General features: G+C 38.8%; 2 protein-coding genes across 11 annotated transcripts in view; one reads left to right on the forward strand and one right to left on the reverse strand.

Moving 5' to 3' along the window:
- COL4A6 (collagen type IV alpha 6 chain) overlaps window positions 1-16,396 on the reverse strand; it is a 286,626-nt gene extending 270,230 nt beyond the window's left edge. For 3 of the 10 annotated variants that reach the window (XM_055376250.2, XM_055376254.2, XM_055376247.2), the window contains exons 1-2: window positions 16,296-16,366; window positions 14,877-14,928 (exon numbers count right to left, since the gene is read on the reverse strand). In XM_055376250.2, the coding sequence (XP_055232225.1) occupies window positions 14,877-14,928; window positions 16,296-16,309 (66 nt within the window). In that variant the 5' untranslated portion in view covers window positions 16,310-16,366. Of the gene's footprint in view, window positions 1-14,876; window positions 14,929-15,120; window positions 15,399-16,295 lie in introns of those variants that run through there. The other 7 variants (XM_055376255.1, XM_055376248.1, XM_004064682.5 and 4 more) reach the window with 5 other exon arrangements.
- A 338-nt stretch (window positions 16,397-16,734) lies between these two features.
- The window catches only part of COL4A5 (collagen type IV alpha 5 chain), a 256,931-nt gene continuing 255,288 nt past the window's right edge, over window positions 16,735-18,377 (forward strand). Inside the window, exon 1 of the mRNA XM_004064693.4 lies at window positions 16,735-17,152. Within this exon, the coding sequence (XP_004064741.1) occupies window positions 17,072-17,152 (81 nt within the window). The 5' untranslated portion in view covers window positions 16,735-17,071. The remainder of the gene's footprint in view (window positions 17,153-18,377) is intronic.

Below are 18,377 nucleotides of genomic sequence, written 5' to 3' on the forward strand. Positions count from 1 at the left end.
TCAGACAACAAAAACTGAAAATCTTACTAAATTTGATACCCACTATGTCAGTTTCAAATCTTGTCTTCTAAGTTTCCTTTGAGGGAAGAATGTTTAAACAAATGGCAATAAACACATAGAAAATTTACAAGGCAAAACGTTATGTGATGTGGTGTACTGTGAGAACTAGATTTGGCAATTGACCAGTTAAATGTGAGAAACATGCTTCCAATGGACAGAAATCAAATGGTTGGCATCAAGTTCTTAACAATAACCCTAACATCAACAATAATAATAGCAAATAAGATTTAATTAACACTTGCTGAGTGCCAAGAGTAATGCTAAGAGTGTTACGTGCATTATCTCATTTAAGCATCTCAATAACTCTATGAAGTAAATCCCATTATTTCACAAATGTAACAGTGGAACACAAAAAAGTTAAGATGACTTCCTCAAGTAGAAACAGCTAGGAATGGCAAAGAAAGAACAGTTTTAAACCTCGATCTAACATTCTGGTTCCAGCACCTCACTTAAAGTAACATCTCTCCAAATGGAAACTCTCATTATTAATAACATGATTATTAAATGCACACACCTCTGACTTCTGACACCTACAAAGCACTGATTGCTATTTGGGGGAAATATTGACATGATCAAAGGTCTTTTGCTCATTGTTCTTAATGCAGGATAATTTTTTGTACATATAACTCCCTGTATCCTATATATCTAACATAGATATACTTACCAAGAGTCTACAATCTATCTTTTTATAATAAAGGCTTTCCTTTAAACACAGTCTTTGCTTTTAGTTTCTTCCCTCTTAACCACTTTTATCTTTCCCCTGTTCAAGAAGTTGTAACAATACCCACATCCCCAATCAAAGCCAATTCTTCCCTCTGCCTTGAGGTTAAGGTCTCCATAGCCTGACCCTGTTCCAACTGTCCACAGTCGTTTCCTTTTACTCCATAATAATCATCCTGTGCTCTAGCTCTTCTCACTGCCCTCCACTCAATCTTGTTCATTCCTGCTAGAACTGTAGTGTATGATTGTTCATAGGGTTCACTGCAAAAGAAAACCCGATTGATGGGGCAAATGGGGGCAGAAGTCCAGCCTGCTCATTGCTTACCAATGAGTGTGGCATGGCACAGAACTATGACTGCCTAGAGGAAGGAGTGCCTTTTTCTAATATCCTCAAAGATTCTGTATGGGGTGGCAGCACTCTGATTCTTCCTACATGTTTTAATTTATGCTTTCTGATCAGCCTGTCCCTCCAATATTTAATAGGACTGCATTTTGAAAGCAAAGATAAGTCATCAATCCAGATAAATACAAATATATTTGTGTATTTACTTGTTTTTCTAGAAGTTTTCTTTAGAAGAAAACATAAAATCAAGGATGTCCTGGAAAATCTAGAATATATAATATAGATATTTATTACTCATTTTCTACTATTTCTTTAAGACCCAGCACGAATCATACTTCTGTGACGCCTTCCCTAACTACAATCCATATTGACCTCTCCCTTCTTACACCTTCTGTAGCATTTTATTCTGTCTTATGGAGTTTAATGACTGATTACCATATGATATAGTGTATTGAAACTGTGGAAGTAACTGAAATTGTGCTGTTTGAAATTTTGGCAGTTCCACAACATCAGATTTTAATTTCATTTAAAAAAAAACATATTTTAGGCCATATGGGGTGGCTCACGCCTGTAATCCCAGAACTTTAGGAGGCCAAGGTGGGCAGATCGCTTTTGCCCAGAGTTTGAGACGAGCCTACAAAGTGAAAACCCCATCTCTACAAAACATACAAAAATTAGCTGGGCATGGGGGACCACACCTGTAGTCCCAGCCACTCTGGGGGCTGAGGCAGGAGGATCGCTTGAGCTGGGGAGGTTGATGTTACAATGAGTGGTGATCACACCACTGCACTCCAGCCTGGGTGACAGAGTGAGACCCTGTCTCAAAAAATCCATAAGTAAAATAAATAAATAAATAAATAACATATTTTAAAACTGTTATAAAACAAAGCATGCACCATTCAAATGGGTTACATACCAAACATTAACACATTGGAAACCAACACTGATTGTATTAATGGGTGCTGCCCAGTTAACTGTATGTGTGTGTCTGTGTGTGTGTGTGTGTGTGTGTGTGTGAGAGAGAGAGAGAGACAGAGAGACAGAGAGACAGAGAGGAGAGAGAGGAGAGAGACAAAGAGAGCGTGAATTATGTGTGAAGACCTGGAAATATAGGTTTTCTTGCTATTTCTGTTTAACTGCAGAGCATCCTGAGATAGCAAGATAAAAAAGCCCTCACCCCATGATGTTCACTATTACATCAGGATTTTCTCAACATTGTATAAAATAAACAGAAATAAACTGGAGATTAAGACTTCTATAGCTCTCAGGCCAGGCGTGGTGGCTCATGCCTGTAATCTCTGCACTTTGGGAGGCTAAGGGGGGATGAATCACGAGGTCAGGAGATCGAGACCATCCTGGCTAACAAGGTGAAACCCTGTCTCTACTAAAAATACAAAAAATTAGCCAGGCGTGGTGACGGGCGCCTGTAGTACCAGCTACTCGGGAGGCTGAGGCAGGAGAATAGCTTGAACCCGAGAGGCAGAGGTTGCAGTGAGCTGAGATCGCGCCACTGCACTCCAGCCTGGGCAACAGCACAACACACACACACACACACACAGAGACTTATGTAGCTCTCAATTTCAGATGTTTATGTTCATTTCAAGCTCTTCCTTCTTACTGACTTTATAAATTACTGTTAAAAATTTGAATTATTAATAAATACATTGATATTTCTGGGGAGGGCATATGAGATTTAGTTTGGGGGAAAAGGGGTCTATTGTCGTAAATTTTGAAAAATGTTCTAATAGAGTGTCCCATTTTTCTTCATTATCAACAGCAACCTCAACATCAGTATCTATGAGCATGTTCTGGATATCTAGTTGCATGCTAGGTGCTAGATGGTATTTATGCAACTTAATCATATCTAAAAGACAATATAAATCTCATACATCTAAGGTTTGTTCCAGTCCTTAAGGGATCTGCTACGCTCACAGAGTTTAGAAATCTAGGCATTTTAAATTTTCTTTGCCAATCCTCTTCCCTTGGGTACGGAAAAATGGTCACTCAAAGTTGTACAGAGCAAGGAAAAATATAACTAACATTTATTCCCTCCGCAAGAGAAAAATCTGTCTCCCATAAGACCAATTCAGCCTCAGAGCCAGAGGTGCCAGACAATTCTGGGAAAGCTTGGTCTCTCTGAGGTAAATGTTGTAGAGCTTTATGACCAGGAAATTTTCCACTGAATAACACCAACTCCCCCTCAATACAAGCAAACCAGACTGAAAGATAATGGCAAACTAGCCTTATTGTTCTTAGACAAAGGGGAACTGGGAGTTCAAAGATGCCTGGGGCGGTGTCTTTGGGCATAATCTTTAGTTGGGAAGCAGGTCTCTACAGGAAATCACAAAGGTAGGGCAGCAGAGGTAGAAGTGGCTTTGGGGAAACTGGAACAAGTCAAATAACAATTCTAACTCTTTTTCTCCTAGGACACTTGAAAAACAAATTCAACAAATAATTAAGCAACTTTTTTTTCCTAAATTGTCACCCAAGTGGCCTCACTACCCATTTCTAGTAGAAAGGCAATCACAATGAATGAGGGGAAAATAATAACTGCTATAGTAATAATTTTACAGTTAATAATATATTTAATGATTTGTCCTAAGGCCGTAGTTAATAGTGGAGTTTGTGTTTGAACCTGGGGATATTTGGCTTTAAAGTTACAGCTTTTAATTTTTTAACCACTTCATAAAGAAATAGAAGGGGAAAAAATCAGGAAATGGACATCCAGAATTAAATACGGAACCCCCAAAAAGCTTGAGAATAGACACATGCCTCATGGCTTGCCTACATTTGATAAATGTGGAAGGACCAGATATATGCTGCAGGAGTGAGTCCTCCATGTATAAAGGGTTTGTTAGAGAACTGGACACAAAATAAGTGGCCGGCAATAACTATAATGTCAATGACACCCCACATAGAGAGATATACGGTAGTACAGGTGTTAGGTAAATGCTCTGAGGAGTTACGGAGCAAGTAAGAGTGCAGAGCAGGTCTCTTTCCTATCCTCCATCCACATCTCACAAAGTTCTACCTCTCTCTTTCCTCTTCCCCTTCCCTGTGCTCTGGCTACAGTGGCTTAGTACTTGACATAGTCCTTCCCACAATGGGGTTGACCACAATGCCTGGCACATAGTAGTCACTAAATAAATATTAGTTGAAGGGAAGAAAAAACAGTGAGAAACAGAAAGACAAAAGAAGAGGAGACTTCAGAAAAATACTAACTTAACTTCCTAAGAGAAGAACAATATGTCCATCTGTAGAGACAGGAGGAAGGCAAGACAGAGGATGAAAAAAGCAGGAGAAGCAGAAGGAGTGAATATGCACGTCCTGTTAAGCCAACATCACAAGTATAACTGTGACCTAAACATCAGCTACATGAGGACAAGACAGGAGATGGAATTGGATGGGTAGGCAGGGCCAGATCAGATACTCCATGGGTGTAGGGAGCTTCCACAAATGTTAGAGTGGCATGATCAATTTGTGTTTTAGAATAAGCTCTTTGCTTTCAGAGAGGATGGATATCAGGAAAGCCAATGAGGAGGCAGTGAAAGTCTGAAACTGGAACAGTTAGGTCTGCTGTAGGGAGTCCAGATAAGAGATGATAAAAAACCTAAATTAAAGAGATAGCACAGTAGAGTGGGCTTTAACTCTGCCATTTGTTGGGTTTGTGACCTTAGATAAATCAGTTAATCTCTCTGGGATGAGAATATTTGTCCCTCACAGGGTTGTCTTGAGCAGCTAACAAAATAATATATGATAAAGTGCTTTGTAAACTTGAAAGACTTGAAAACATATGTTACTATTATGGTGGTGAAATTGGGATAAAGAGATGAGGGGGACAACTGAGAAATATGGCCATTGTCCCCAGGGATGTCCAATCTTTTGGCTTTCCTGGGCCACATTGGAAGAAAAAGAATTGTCTTGGGCCACAAATAAAATACAGTAATACTAACAATAGCTAATGAGCTAAAAAAAAAAATAGCAAATATATCTCGTAATGTTTTAAGAAAGTTAGAAAGTTTACCAAATTTGTGTTAGGCCGCATTCAAAGCCGTCCTGGGACATATGCGGCCTTTGGGCCACAAGTTGGACAAGTTTGTTCTAGACATAAAATCTACAAATGAGAGAGCCTTCTCTGACATCTCCCTTTCTCTCATCTTATCAAACATCAATTGCCAAAATTGGGAAATGATTTTTAAGTCTCTGAGGATACTGGGGGGAAAAGATGGGAGAGGAATTTAGCACCTACCTGGTGCATGGCATGTTCACATACAGCATCCACAATAATACCTCAAGAACAAAGTATAATATCATCATCCCTTTTCTGCTGATGAGAAAATTAAACCTTGGAGGAAGAGGGTCAGAAAAAAATAATTATTGGGTACTAGGCTTAGTACTGGGGTAATGAAATAATCTGTACAACAAACTCCTGTGACACGAGTTTACCTATGTAACAAATCTGCACATATGACCCCCGAACCTAAAATAAAACTTAAAAAAAAAAGATTCACGGGTTCAAGAAGGTAGAGGAAAATGTGACCAGGATGAGGAGAAGAATGGAAGTTTGTAAAATTTAAAATCCAAAAGGAATTTCTAGAAAAGAAAAATATAATATGTGAAATGAAAAAAACACACAGGTGGTATTAATATCAGATTAGACTCTGAAGAAGGAAAAATCAGTGAATATGAAGCTATAGACTTAGAAACTATCCAAAATGAAATATGTGCTTACCATATAGCAATCATACTCCTGGATACCTACCCAAGAGAAATGAAAACATGTTCACATGAGGACTTGAATATTCATAGCTTTGCTCATAATAATTAAGAACTGTAAACAACCTGAAAGTCTATGGACTGATGAAGAAAGAATTAGCATGTGATATATTCATTCCTTTTATTACTCAGCAATAAAAGGAATGAACTACTGATACTTATAACAACATGGATAAATCTCAAAAGCGCTATGCTGATTACATTTACATGAAATTCTAGAAAAGGCAAAACTACAATAATAGGAAGCAGATCAGTGGTTGCCTAGCGTGCAGAATGAGGAGGAGGGAATTGACTGCAAAGAGTGTAAGGGAACTTTCTGGGAAATAAATGTTTTTATTACAATTGTGGAGACAGTTATAAAACTGTATACATTTGTCAAAACTTAATATATGTTGTTGGAGGAGAAATATGGATGTGGTTATAAAAGGACAGCATGAGGGATCCTTGTTGACTTTGGTATCTTGACTGTGGCAATGGAAATCCCAACCTATACCTGTGAGGACATTGTATAGAACAAAATACACACATACAAATGAGTACGAGGAAAATGAAATAAGATCAGTGAATGTTATCAAAGTCAGTATCTGGGTTGTGATATTATATTATAGTATTACAACTAGGGGAAAACTGGATAAGGGTACACAGGATCTCTCCGTACTATTTTTCACAACTGCATGTGAATCTACAATTATCTCAATAAAAATTTCATTGAACACTCAAAAAGAGAAAAGAAAATTAAATCTCAGAAAGGTAAAACGAGTTACTCTAAGTCACACACCTAGGAAGTGTCAGAGGGCAGAGGCAACATTTAGACAAAAGTCTGATTCTAGAGTGCTTTCTCTTAAACATTATACTATTGAACAGGGTTGATATTTTTCCATCAATTCAATTGTTATTGGAGTTAACATTAGTAATTTTTAAGATAGACAGGGAGAAGGCAGTTTGTTGTGAGCCATTAGGAGATGTTTACTCATTTGAAAGTCATCTCTTGATCACCTATGCTCAGCCTGGCAGTATCCTGGACATCCTAAGTACAAGGTTGAAGAATGTAACGTAGTCATATAAGCATAGGAATCTTACCACCACATGGATGTGCTACCAAAGAGGCCCAAAGCTCCTTGGAAGCACAGGAGAAGGAAGAATAAATTCATTCTGAAGAGGTCTGGAACTGTTTCATAGAAAAAATTATATTTGGTCTGGGTATTAAGGATTGAGTAGGAGTTCATTAGATAGAAAAGAAGGTAGAAACAATACAGAAGGATATTCCAGAGAGAGGGACTGCATATCCAGGGGCAAAGAGATGTGAAAGAACATAAAGTGGTTTGGGAATGGTGAGAAGTTCAGTCTGAATGAAGTGTAATATACACCATGAGTTTGGAAAGAAGGACTGGTAGGAAGAAACACACAGACATGAGGCTAGAAAAGTAGTTGGGTCAGAAAATGAAAGCCCTTAAATGTGCCAAACCAAGTAGTATGCATTTTATCCTGGAAGAAAGAAGAAACCAATAAAGGCATTAAATCAGAAGATAACATAATTGGGTTTGTTGTTAGTAAAATAACTCTGGTGGCAATGTAGAGATAAGGATGGAGTCAGGAGGTAGAAAAACCAGTTAGGAGGCTACTGATGTATGAAGTTTGAAGCCAACAGAATATGAATGGAAAAGCCAGATTCTACAGATTTTTGGTAAAATTATCAAAACTTGGTGAGAATTTTGGAAATAATGAAAGCTGATGGCTGCTTCTGTAGCTTCTTGCTGAAACTTGGTGGATGGTGATGACATTTAACAAAAATAAAAAAGATCACAGCTGGTTGGAGTGTCATGGGAAGGAGAAGAAAACAATTTCACCTTTAACTATACTGTATTTGGGGCAATAAAAATAATAATAGCTGGCTTTGGCTGAGTGCCTATACTAAACTCCAGGCACTGTTTTAAGTGTTTTGTATATATCAACCAATTGAGAGACAGGTACAAGGGCTTAGTAGGCAAATGGAAACATAGATTTAGAGCTCAAAAGAGATGTCTTGGCTGGGGATATAAATTTGATAATCATCACTATATAGGAGGCATAGTTAAAACCATTGAGGCAAGAAGACAGTAAAGAATTAAGTTTTGGAAAAAATCCACCATTTTAGGACAAGAGACTGATAAAGATTATAAATTCCATAAGAGCAAAGTTCATGGCTAACTTGTTCACCACTGTGTCACTAGGGCCTGGCATACTATCTGGAATATAGTTGTTGCTCAATAAATATTTGTTGAATTAATAGCATAAATAAAAAGATCAGAGAAGTATAAGGAGAACTAGTGAGGCAAGTTTGTGTCATAATCCCAAAAGACACAATCCTGAATGCTATAATCCCAAATGTTGAAATCCCAAAGATCAAAATCCCTAAAGTCTAAATCCCTAGAGTCTAAAATCTTTAACATCTAAAATCCTGAAAATCACAATACTGAAAGATTAAAATCCCGAATGTTGAAATCCTGAAAACTGAATTCTGGGGAAGTGTGTTTTTGGTCACAGATGGGATAGTTGTGCCATGTTAGTTGCATCATGTGAAGTGGAACTATTTCCTTGTTATTGTCTTTATTTAGAAATTAAGTATGGTTTAAGGAGACGCATAACGGGTGCCAAGTTGACAAGGGGTGGACTTGCGGACTTAATTTTAGTTTCAATTGGACTGGATTAAGGAATACCTAGAAACCCGGTAATGTATTATTTTGGGTGTGTCTGTGAGGGTGTTTCCAAAGGAGATTCATGTATGAGTCCCAGTGGACAAGCTAGGGAAGAACTGCCGTCAATGTGGGCTGGCACCATCCCATAGGCTAGAGGCTGGGAGAGAACAAATAGAGAAGGCAAATTGGTCTCTCTGAGACCTGGGGCAGACTTTTCTTCTGTTGCGTTGGACATCAGAAATTTGATTCCATGAACGTGTATTATCACAGTGTTGACTTTCTGTGTAAGCATTGTGTGTGTATGTAAAAATGTGAAAACCTCCTCAGTGAATGAAGAGATGTCTTTTTGTACACCCGCATTTGTGAAAGATAAAATTTCTCAAGATCTTGGCTCTTCTGATGACTGCATATACGGTGGTCACCTATGGTGGTTTTTTATCTATCTTGTCAAAAGACTTTTGTTGTTCATCAAGGTATTTCAGATGACTACAGTTATAAAGCTGGATGCACACAATTACCAACCATAGTGATATGTCTTTATACATTTTCCTTTTGACCTATTTCTTTGTGAATACAGTTCAACTACTTATAACTGTCATACAAGTGTGACTGTCACTAGTATATACTAAGTGTTTATCCTTACAAAACTATGTATGTTATTATTGTCTATTTTATTATGTAAAGTGACCTTTGGAATGTTCTGTTGTGTTTTATGTTTCTCAAACAACTACCCTTTAAAAAATGTAAGTAAATATCTTTTAAATAATTTTTAAAATTACTTTTTCCAGAATATTTTTGGGATTTTGATCTTTCAGGATTTCAACATTTAGAATTATGGGATTTGGGATTATTTATTTCAGGATTATTACCAGCTCCCTAGTGAGGTATAATGTCTTGAAAAACAAGAGGAGGCTGGATGCGGTGGCTCACACCTGTAATCCCAGCACTTTGGGAGGCCGAGGTGGGTGGATCACCTGAGGTCAGGAGTTCAAGACCAGCCTGGCTAACATGGTGAAACCCCGTCTCTACTCAAAATACAAAAATTAGCCGGGTGTGATGGCGGGCACCTGTAGTCCCAGCTACTCGGGAGGCTGAGGCAGGAGAATCACTTGAACCTGGGAGGCGGAGGTTGCAGTGAGCCAAGACTGTGCCACTGCACTCCAGCCTGGGTGACCTAGTGAGACTCCGTCTCAAACAAAAAGACAAAAAAACAAAACAAAACAAAATAAAAAAAAAGGGGGATAAAGAAGTATCAGAGTAACTGGGAAATGTCAGCTAACACAGTGAAGTCAGATAGAATGGGGACTGCAAATAAGCCATTGGGTTTGGTAATTAGGCAGCCATTAGCAGCTTGAAAGAGGGCTGTTTGCCTGGAGTAGACTCAGTTGAGACTATAATAGGTTGAAGGGTAAGTGGTTGGTGATGAAGACTAGACAATACCCAGGAACTTGGGGGTAATGCAATTGAAGAGGTTAGAGCTATTAAAGAAAATGAAGTGATTTTGTTTAAATTCATTGTTATAACGGAGGAGAATTCAATATTGTTTATAGAAGAAAAATAGAAACCCTAGGAAAGGGATAGATTAAAGAAAGTAAGAGAGTTGATAATTGCTCTTAGCTAATTTTCCCATTACTATTTTCCCTTGAGCATGCTTATCAGGTCTTCTATTTACATTTAATTAGACTTTAAAACAAGTAAAAGCCCTATGATCTGCCTCACTGGGACATTCAGGCAGCTATAAAGGACTTGATAGTTTAATATAGCCTGATGTTATCCCACGATGTTCTTTTTATATGTGTTTGTCTTGTCACCTACACAGTATAAGACAAGTCTATACTCCAAGTATATTACTGTATACTGTTTTTTCTTTCTTTTTCTTTTCTTTTTTTCTTTTTGTTTTTTTTTGACAAGGTCTAGCTCTATTGCTCAGGCTGTAGTGCAGTGGCATGATCTCAGCTCACCTGCAACCTCCAACTCCTGGGCTCAAGCCATCCTCCCACCTCAGCCTCCCAGTAGATAGGACTATAGGCGTGCACCACCATGCCCAGCTAATTTTTGTATTTTTTGTAGAGACGGAGTTTCACTATGTTGCCTAGGCTGGTCTTGAACTCATGAGCTCAAGCAATCCACCTACCTCGGCCTCCCAAACTGCTGGGATTACAGGCATGAGCCACTGCACCCAGCCATACTTTTAAGATTATTCTAACAGGGAGCTGTGGTGTGTGCCTATAGTCCCAGCTACTCAGGAGGCTGAGGCAGGTGGATTGCTTGAGGCTGTGGTGTACCATAATTGCACCTGTGGTAAAATTATGAAATAATCCATATAATTCAGGCAAATAAAAACCAATATTAATAATTGAGGTCAATCAGTTTTTTCTATTAATGAGATAATAAGGGAAACAGTATACTTTACTCCAGTCATATGGCTTGATTATGAGCTTACAGAATATAGGAGCATATTTATTGAAGACTCCAAACTATGCTTAAAAATTAAAAGATTGTTGGCACTTAGAGTCAACACAATTCCCCTCATGCCTGAACAAACATTAGAAAATGACTGTTTTTGTAAAACCAATTTTCTTAAACTAGGGGTACTTTTTTAATGCCATACTTTGGCAGTTTAGTGAAGCCTATGGACTCCTTTTTAGAATACTATTTTTTTTTTCTTTTTGAGACAGGGTTTCACTCTGCTGCCCAGGGTGGAGTACAGTGGCTATTCACAGGCAAGATGATGGTGCGTCACAGCCTCAAACTTCTGTTCTCAAGCAATCCTCCTGCCTCAGCCTCCTCCTAAGTAGCTGGGACTACAGGCACACACCACAGCACCCTGCTAGTTTTAGAAGTATACAATAAAATACATGGGATTACAATGGAAACTGATTACACTGAAATACAATCATTAAAATGTATAATAAAACAATTTTTGAAATGGTTATATATTTGCTTCTTTAGTAACACTTTAGATAATAACATCTATTATCCCCTCCTCTTTTATCTTAAAATATATTTGAATTTCACCTATAAATAATGTAAATATATTATCATCTATGGATTATCTATTTACAGTCATTTGATGATTTACTTAATAGTGTACTCATACATTTCTATCAGTATCCTTAGTCATCCCAAGATATATATATATTATATATTTATATACACACACGTATATTATATGTTGTGATTTTTCATAGCTAGCTGATATAGGATATTTGCTAGCAGGTAAAGTAGAAGGGTACTTTAAGGATTTATAGAGACACAGCCCCAGATAATGCAAATATTCCTCTTGGTCTTTAGAACTGGAAGAGATCGTCTCCATCGCTGAACTCCCTTAACATAATATGCATATTTTGATGACTACTATAAGACTGAAAATCACAACAGAAAGGACCAACCTGGGCATGTTACAACTTTAAAGAAAGATGTTGATATTTCAATCAGACCTTGATTTGAGTGCAGCTAAAGGCATTTTACCTACGCTCTCTGCAGAAGGAACAATAGAAATGTTTTCTCTCCTTACCCTCCTCCCAACCCAAATAAGTATCCCCCTAGGCTTTTGACTTTAAATATGCTTGATTGTATTAGACCTTTTCCTGAAAGCTCATTTGGAGGGGGCAAAGTGTGAAGAAAACATAAGGATCTGACGACTTCGGGATATATGTTTTTTCCTAGATATATTGGCTGATGGTGAGATTTGTATCTTTCTAGACTTTTCTCTAACACGATGCAAGTACATGTAGATAATGACTTATCGTTAAGCATCCTATCTTCTAAGGAACATAATGACCACCATTGTCCGAGAAAGCAAATTCCTAGAGAGTTAGGAACTATGTTTAAATAAATCTTTGCATGCTGTGGTTAGCCTAGCACAGCCCCTTAGATAGTTAAGCGCCTAACAGCCAAAGACAATTATGGATGTTCTGAGATCCTAGATTCTGTTTTATGCAGATAAATTGTGCAAATATTTTACCTGAATGAAGATCATTACTCCTTTAAAGTAAATTTAATGGAAGCTCATTCTTTAACATGGATTTTAACATTTAGTTTTCCTTTACTTTTTATAGATGTGCTTTGTAAACTCGGGAAAAGAAAGAGCCCAAAAGCCCCTAAATGACCCAATCTTTAAATGCTTGCCAATGTTATTGGCAGCTTAATTCTCACAGTAAAGAGACTTTCTCATAGCAAAACACAACATAGTTCCTGCCAATCTATTTTTAATAGCTATTTTCGTTAATATTAGTCAAACATGGCACAGAGAATTTAAATGTTTAAAAGAATCCAAAGGGTGAAAAACACACAAACTCATGAGGATAAACTGGAATTGAGTGTAGAACATGAGAACCAGCCCGTATAGATGAGAATCCAGTGCAAAGAGTGTAAAAGAAAAACAAAACATCCCTTCAGAAAAGTCATCTTCTGATAACTTATTCTGTGACTGTCTTTATATTTGTCTTTTTCCCCAAAACTGAAAAAAAGTAGCTTTACAATGTCAAAGATATTGTGCATAAGTAAACAACAAGTGAAGGAAGTGGCTCTGTACTTAAATAAGTCAAAAAATAAAGTATTATCTGTGGAACTCAACGTCAATTTTAGACTTACCATGGTCAATCACACTGACATAGCAGGTGACATCATAAAACAATGAGACAGAGTCTAAAACTCATACACCAAAGCAGTGCTTAATTTTGGAGACTCATTTCAATACTTGAAAGAATTGCAAGCATTAAAGTGGTTTTTAAAGGTATTAAGTGACAGGATGCAGTGTTTGTGAAGTCTTCAGCTATCTGGAATGATCTGTAGTGTTTTTCCCAAAAGTACACTGAATAAAATCAGCCAGAGTCTAAAAATAAAAGTTTTGCTTGAGGGTATTCTGCCCAAGCATGACACTTTTACAAGTGGCAAGATTCCTGGATGAATTGTTAACTAATCAAATCTTGGCATTTTCAATTAATGTAGTATTGAGCCTCAAGGTAATACATAACTAAACTTGTATATTGAAGGAATAAGATGGAGAAGTACACAGAGTCTTAGATCAATATCTTTGCTTATGAAGTCCAGAATTTACTTACATAGGAACTGATATTGAGTTAAGGGGTCACAAGATGTTGGTATTCAAGTTTTCTGGAATCTTCCTCTCTTTACAAGAAAAATAGCTTCACTCTGGTATTTTCTTAAAGACATCATATGCCAAGATAAAATAATCCATTTTTTCATAAACACATTGGGTGATTTATTAGGTTGAATTACGTATGGCCCTATAATAGTATTTAAAAATATTTAAAATATTAAAAAGTAGAGCCAATCAGTTAAAATGATCAAAACCCACAAGATAAATATTTGGAATATATATTCATCTCTCATCTATATAGGGAATGGCTTTGGGTATCATTAAGAATTTTTTTAAAAAATGCAGCAGTGAAATATACTCAACAATTGAACAACTTCATATTCAAACTCAACAGTTTTTATTTCTGCCAGCTTAAGTAGCTAGTGAAACTGGAAAACTGCAGCATCTTTGATTATTTGGGTCACTCCATCTTTGTGAAATTATCCTAGGAATTCTACTGGAGATTTCTCTACTTTCTGGGACCCATTAAACTTTTCTTGACCAAATAAATGTCTTCAGAAATTTCTTTACCTGCAGTCCCTAGTTGATTTGATAGACGACATCTAAACAGCCTATGAAATATTAACTTTGATTTTTTTTTCTATTATAACAGCTTTATCTTTTAACTTTCTGGTGACGCAGAAACGAGTAACAGGACACATCAGACAGAAATTGAACATCACCTAGTGGTATCAGTTCAATTCAGGTAGTTAAAGAATCCAGATGTTGTCACCTGGTACTGTCAAACGACTCTAAGCATGTACTTAAGTTTCATTTCCATAGCATCTGCGGCACTTTCAAGTTCCACTCCTTGTGCTCTCCTCCCACTCTCAAACTAGTGTGCCAATTCAAGTTCTTGAAGACCAGGGAAAATTATGTTTCTTCTGCCGTGGAGATTGATGCTAGTCATCTTAAGTCGTCTGGGGAAGACGCTCAGAAATGTGTGCATCTTGTGTCTTCCACTTTTATTTTCCCAACCCGTTACGAAGTTTTGGAAGATATCTTGGTCCCAAAAACACTGACTTGACACTGTGCTATTCCTCTCCAAGAATCTCATTAACTCCCATTAGAAAGGGGAGTGGTGTGGACTCCGTCTCGTGGTGAAACTCTCTGCAACCCCCTAACATAAATACTAGAGATGGGGATGGTGAGAGGGTCAAAGGAGGGGGACGGAAAAGGGTCGTGAGAAGAGACTCACCGCTCCTGCCAGTTCCTCGGTCAGGCACAACGTAACCAGGAGCAGCCACAACCTGAAATGGGAGGGAGGGTGAGTAATGGGCTCTCTAGGCTTCGGGGTCGTGCGTCTGCCTGTCGTCCCCCGAACCCTTTTGGATGCCTGCTCCCAATTTCTCTGCAGTGACAGAAGTACCAGTATAGTCCCGGCCTGGCAAAGTAACCCGAAGTAAGAAAGAGGAGGGGAGCTCGGGGCAGCAACAGCTCACCCAGGGTGCATGCTTGCGGCTCCTCCGGAGCTGGGTCCCGGGAGACTGCTAAGCGGCTCCGCGGCCCGGGCTCATCTGGGCTCTGCTGATGCTTGGAGGCTGTTTCCTTACTCAGAACAGAGTAGGTGGACGAAGTAGCCCAGTTTGGAAGAAACTAAACACAGCTTCTAGATAAGAAGTGCTCCAAAGGGAAACAGGCTCAGCGGTGCCCGTTACAACTTGCAGCACTCAGGAGACAGTTCCATGCAGCAGGAGACGAAAGAATGGAGGGGAAAGGGGCGGGGCTGTCTGCTGTCAATCATCCCCCCTACCTTGGGCAGCCGGTAGTCTTTCTCACTTTCAGGCACCTTTCCACACAACAGCCCTAAGTATCTCCACAGCTTCACACACAGCCCCTTAGAGACCTATACGCTAAGACCTAAGCAACTGTGCATCATATACTTTCAACTTTACTGTTAGGTTACACATAAAGAGACATAGGCATACTATTCCCACATAAGACAGATGGGCCCGAAAGTGCCCTTGCACACATGCCCAAATGCATACAACACTGATTCAAATTGATAGTACACTAGGCTATTGGGAAGGGGAGACAGTTTCTGGAGTTGTAAATCCACTCTGAGCTAAGCAGAACCTAAGGATGAGTGGGCCCTCGTGAAATAGATCCAAAACCTTGAAAGACTCTAAAGTGGTTAATTCTAGGAAGATAGAAATGTTGTGAAGAATTCTTCATCAAATTCTTGAAGATTCTCCAAGGAGTCCGCAGAAAGTATTTTCTAGTTCTTTTGTTACTTAAAAAAAAATCTATATATCAGAATTATCAAAGGAACATTCAAGTCTTTATTTGGGAGATATCGATTCAGCTGCCATCAACTCTATTTAAATATTTCCAATTAAGTGTTTATATTAATTCTAAGAAACACTGCACTAAATTTATTTAATTTCCTGCCCTAAATCTTTCTGAAACACAACTACAATGAGAGTCAATACCTTTTACATTAGCTCAATATAGGAGGCATTAATTATAGGATTCAATGCAGCTAAACAAAGAGATATAGCTGTATTATAACATAATACCATAGAATAATTACCAATACCTGCTGAATGCTCCCAGATCTTATATGTATATAACACACATAAAGTATTCACGCACATATACTTGTTTATTTTCTTACTTGTTTATAAGCATATACTTTATTTATTCCCAATATTTTCACATCTTCTGCTTGTATGTAGAAACCCTCTGTTCTGTGAGCAGCTGGAAGGTAAAGAAGACCAGCAGCCCAGGGAGCACCGACCAAAATTTGTTTCTAATGATTAACAATAAAAAGCACGGCCCCTCTGAGATCCATCCGCTAAAAAAAATAGTCCCAGTTTAGATCTATTTGTAATTGGCTTTGGTACTCACACCAATGAGATTGGAACTGAGCCTAGAAAAGTAGTATCAACGGAAGGTGTAAATGAACGAATAGAAAAGCTTCCCGGTTGGACTCATGGTGCTCAGTCAACTAGTCTGGAAGTTTCCCTCCCCCAAATAACTGAGCGTCACTCCCTCGCAGGTTGCCGGTGCAGTCTAAAACTGTGGCGGAGTGATACTCAAATTCCCTTGTGCTGGTGAGGAGGGGGGCCTTGCAGGGGGAAGAGACGGAGGAAAGTAGATCTGTAGGAATTGAGTGAAGAAAAAGTTTGCAAGTCTGGACAGAAGGGAAAAGTTCTCCTGAGAGACCGGCTTTGGGGAGGGGAGGGGAGGGGGGAAGGAAGAGTAGCTCGTTCTTCTTCTTCTTTTTTTTTTTTCTTCCACTCTTAAAAAGCTTCTTTCTCTTCACCCAAGCCTCACTGTCCCTCTCCGGCTCTAGCTCTCTCCATATAAACCCTCAAGATTATGTCAATTGGTTAGAGCCAGCCGGGAATTTCGTGCGGGTGCTGAAGGAGCCGCGGGAGCCGGAGAAGAATGAAACTGCGTGGAGTCAGCCTGGCTGCCGGCTTGTTCTTACTGGCCCTGAGTCTTTGGGGGCAGCCTGCAGAGGCTGCGGTAAGTCCTTCCTCCCCCTCCCCCGCGCCCATCACCGCTCTTTCACGCTGAAATTACCTTTTTTTGGGGGGGGGTCCCTTTATCTTCCTTTTGGCCTTGACTAGGAAATTCAAATTTGCTTTCTTATGTTTAGGAAGAAACGTTATTTGCAACACCGGTAACTCAAGCCTTCTGAAGTCCAACGGAGAGGTTTAAGTGCTTAAAAATAGGGCTGCTTGCTTCCCTGCAGCTAGCTCCTCCGGGGGCAAGAGCAAAGTCAGAAGTGGGGGACGCTAATTAACGGCTCACTAGGCTGTGGTGGGTATTTAAAACTTTTCCTCCCCTCCCTCCACCGTCGGGTGTTTCCCTGCCTGGCGACTAACCTTTTCACTACTTGTACCCAGCCCACTCTTTGAATTTTGCCTGTAGTTTAATATTTCGGCTCTTCGAAAATCCAGCTTCCATCAAAGTGTTTTTAGCGCCTTAGTGAAGTTCGTCCCGTTTGCTCTTTCCTTAAGCAACAGGAACCTACCCCCACCTCAGGTCATTCAAGCCACTGACCTGCTTTTCCCTTTTGACATCCTTGTTACAAATGAAATGCTAAGGCAACATACCAAGAAGAGTGAGGTAAAGTCTCAGGCTTCAGGTCTTTTGCGTCTTTTTGTTGTTGTTGTTTTTTCTAAGTTATGGGTTTTTTTGTTTGTTTACTTTTTTTTAAACCTACCAAGGCATCTGATCAAATTGAGAATTTGCCCATCACCTATTCAAAGGAAAATACTCCTTTTTCAAAGGAGAATCTTCCTTTTTCAAAGGAGAATCAGTGTTCCAGTTTAAAGGAAAGTGGGGGAGGATGTACACGTGAAATAGCAGCAAAAAGCTCCATTCAGTTTTAGGAATGTAGAATTCAAACCTCAGTATATCTCTTAGAAGGGTATCTGGGTAGTCCCACCCACTGTCCTATTGGGGATGAGGGCCAGATGTTAAAAAATGAATGGCTTTGTGAGAGAAAATGTTCTCCAGCCTGAAGCCCATCATCTTTAATTTCATATAACCTCTGAAGAATAAGTGTGTGACAAATTATTTAAATTTATTTGAGTGATCATTATGGATGGTTTTAAAAACTGTTTAATATGAGATCATGGCTTAGGCCTTCACATGGTTGAGTGACTGTCAATTCTTTGTAAGCAGCTGCTATGTTACAGCTCATCTGGGTCCACTTTTAAGTTAGCTGTCTAGCTTCCCTATA

Source organism: Gorilla gorilla, chromosome X, assembly GCF_029281585.2.
Source record: "Gorilla gorilla gorilla isolate KB3781 chromosome X, NHGRI_mGorGor1-v2.1_pri, whole genome shotgun sequence".
Lineage (NCBI taxonomy): Eukaryota > Metazoa > Chordata > Mammalia > Primates > Hominidae > Gorilla > Gorilla gorilla.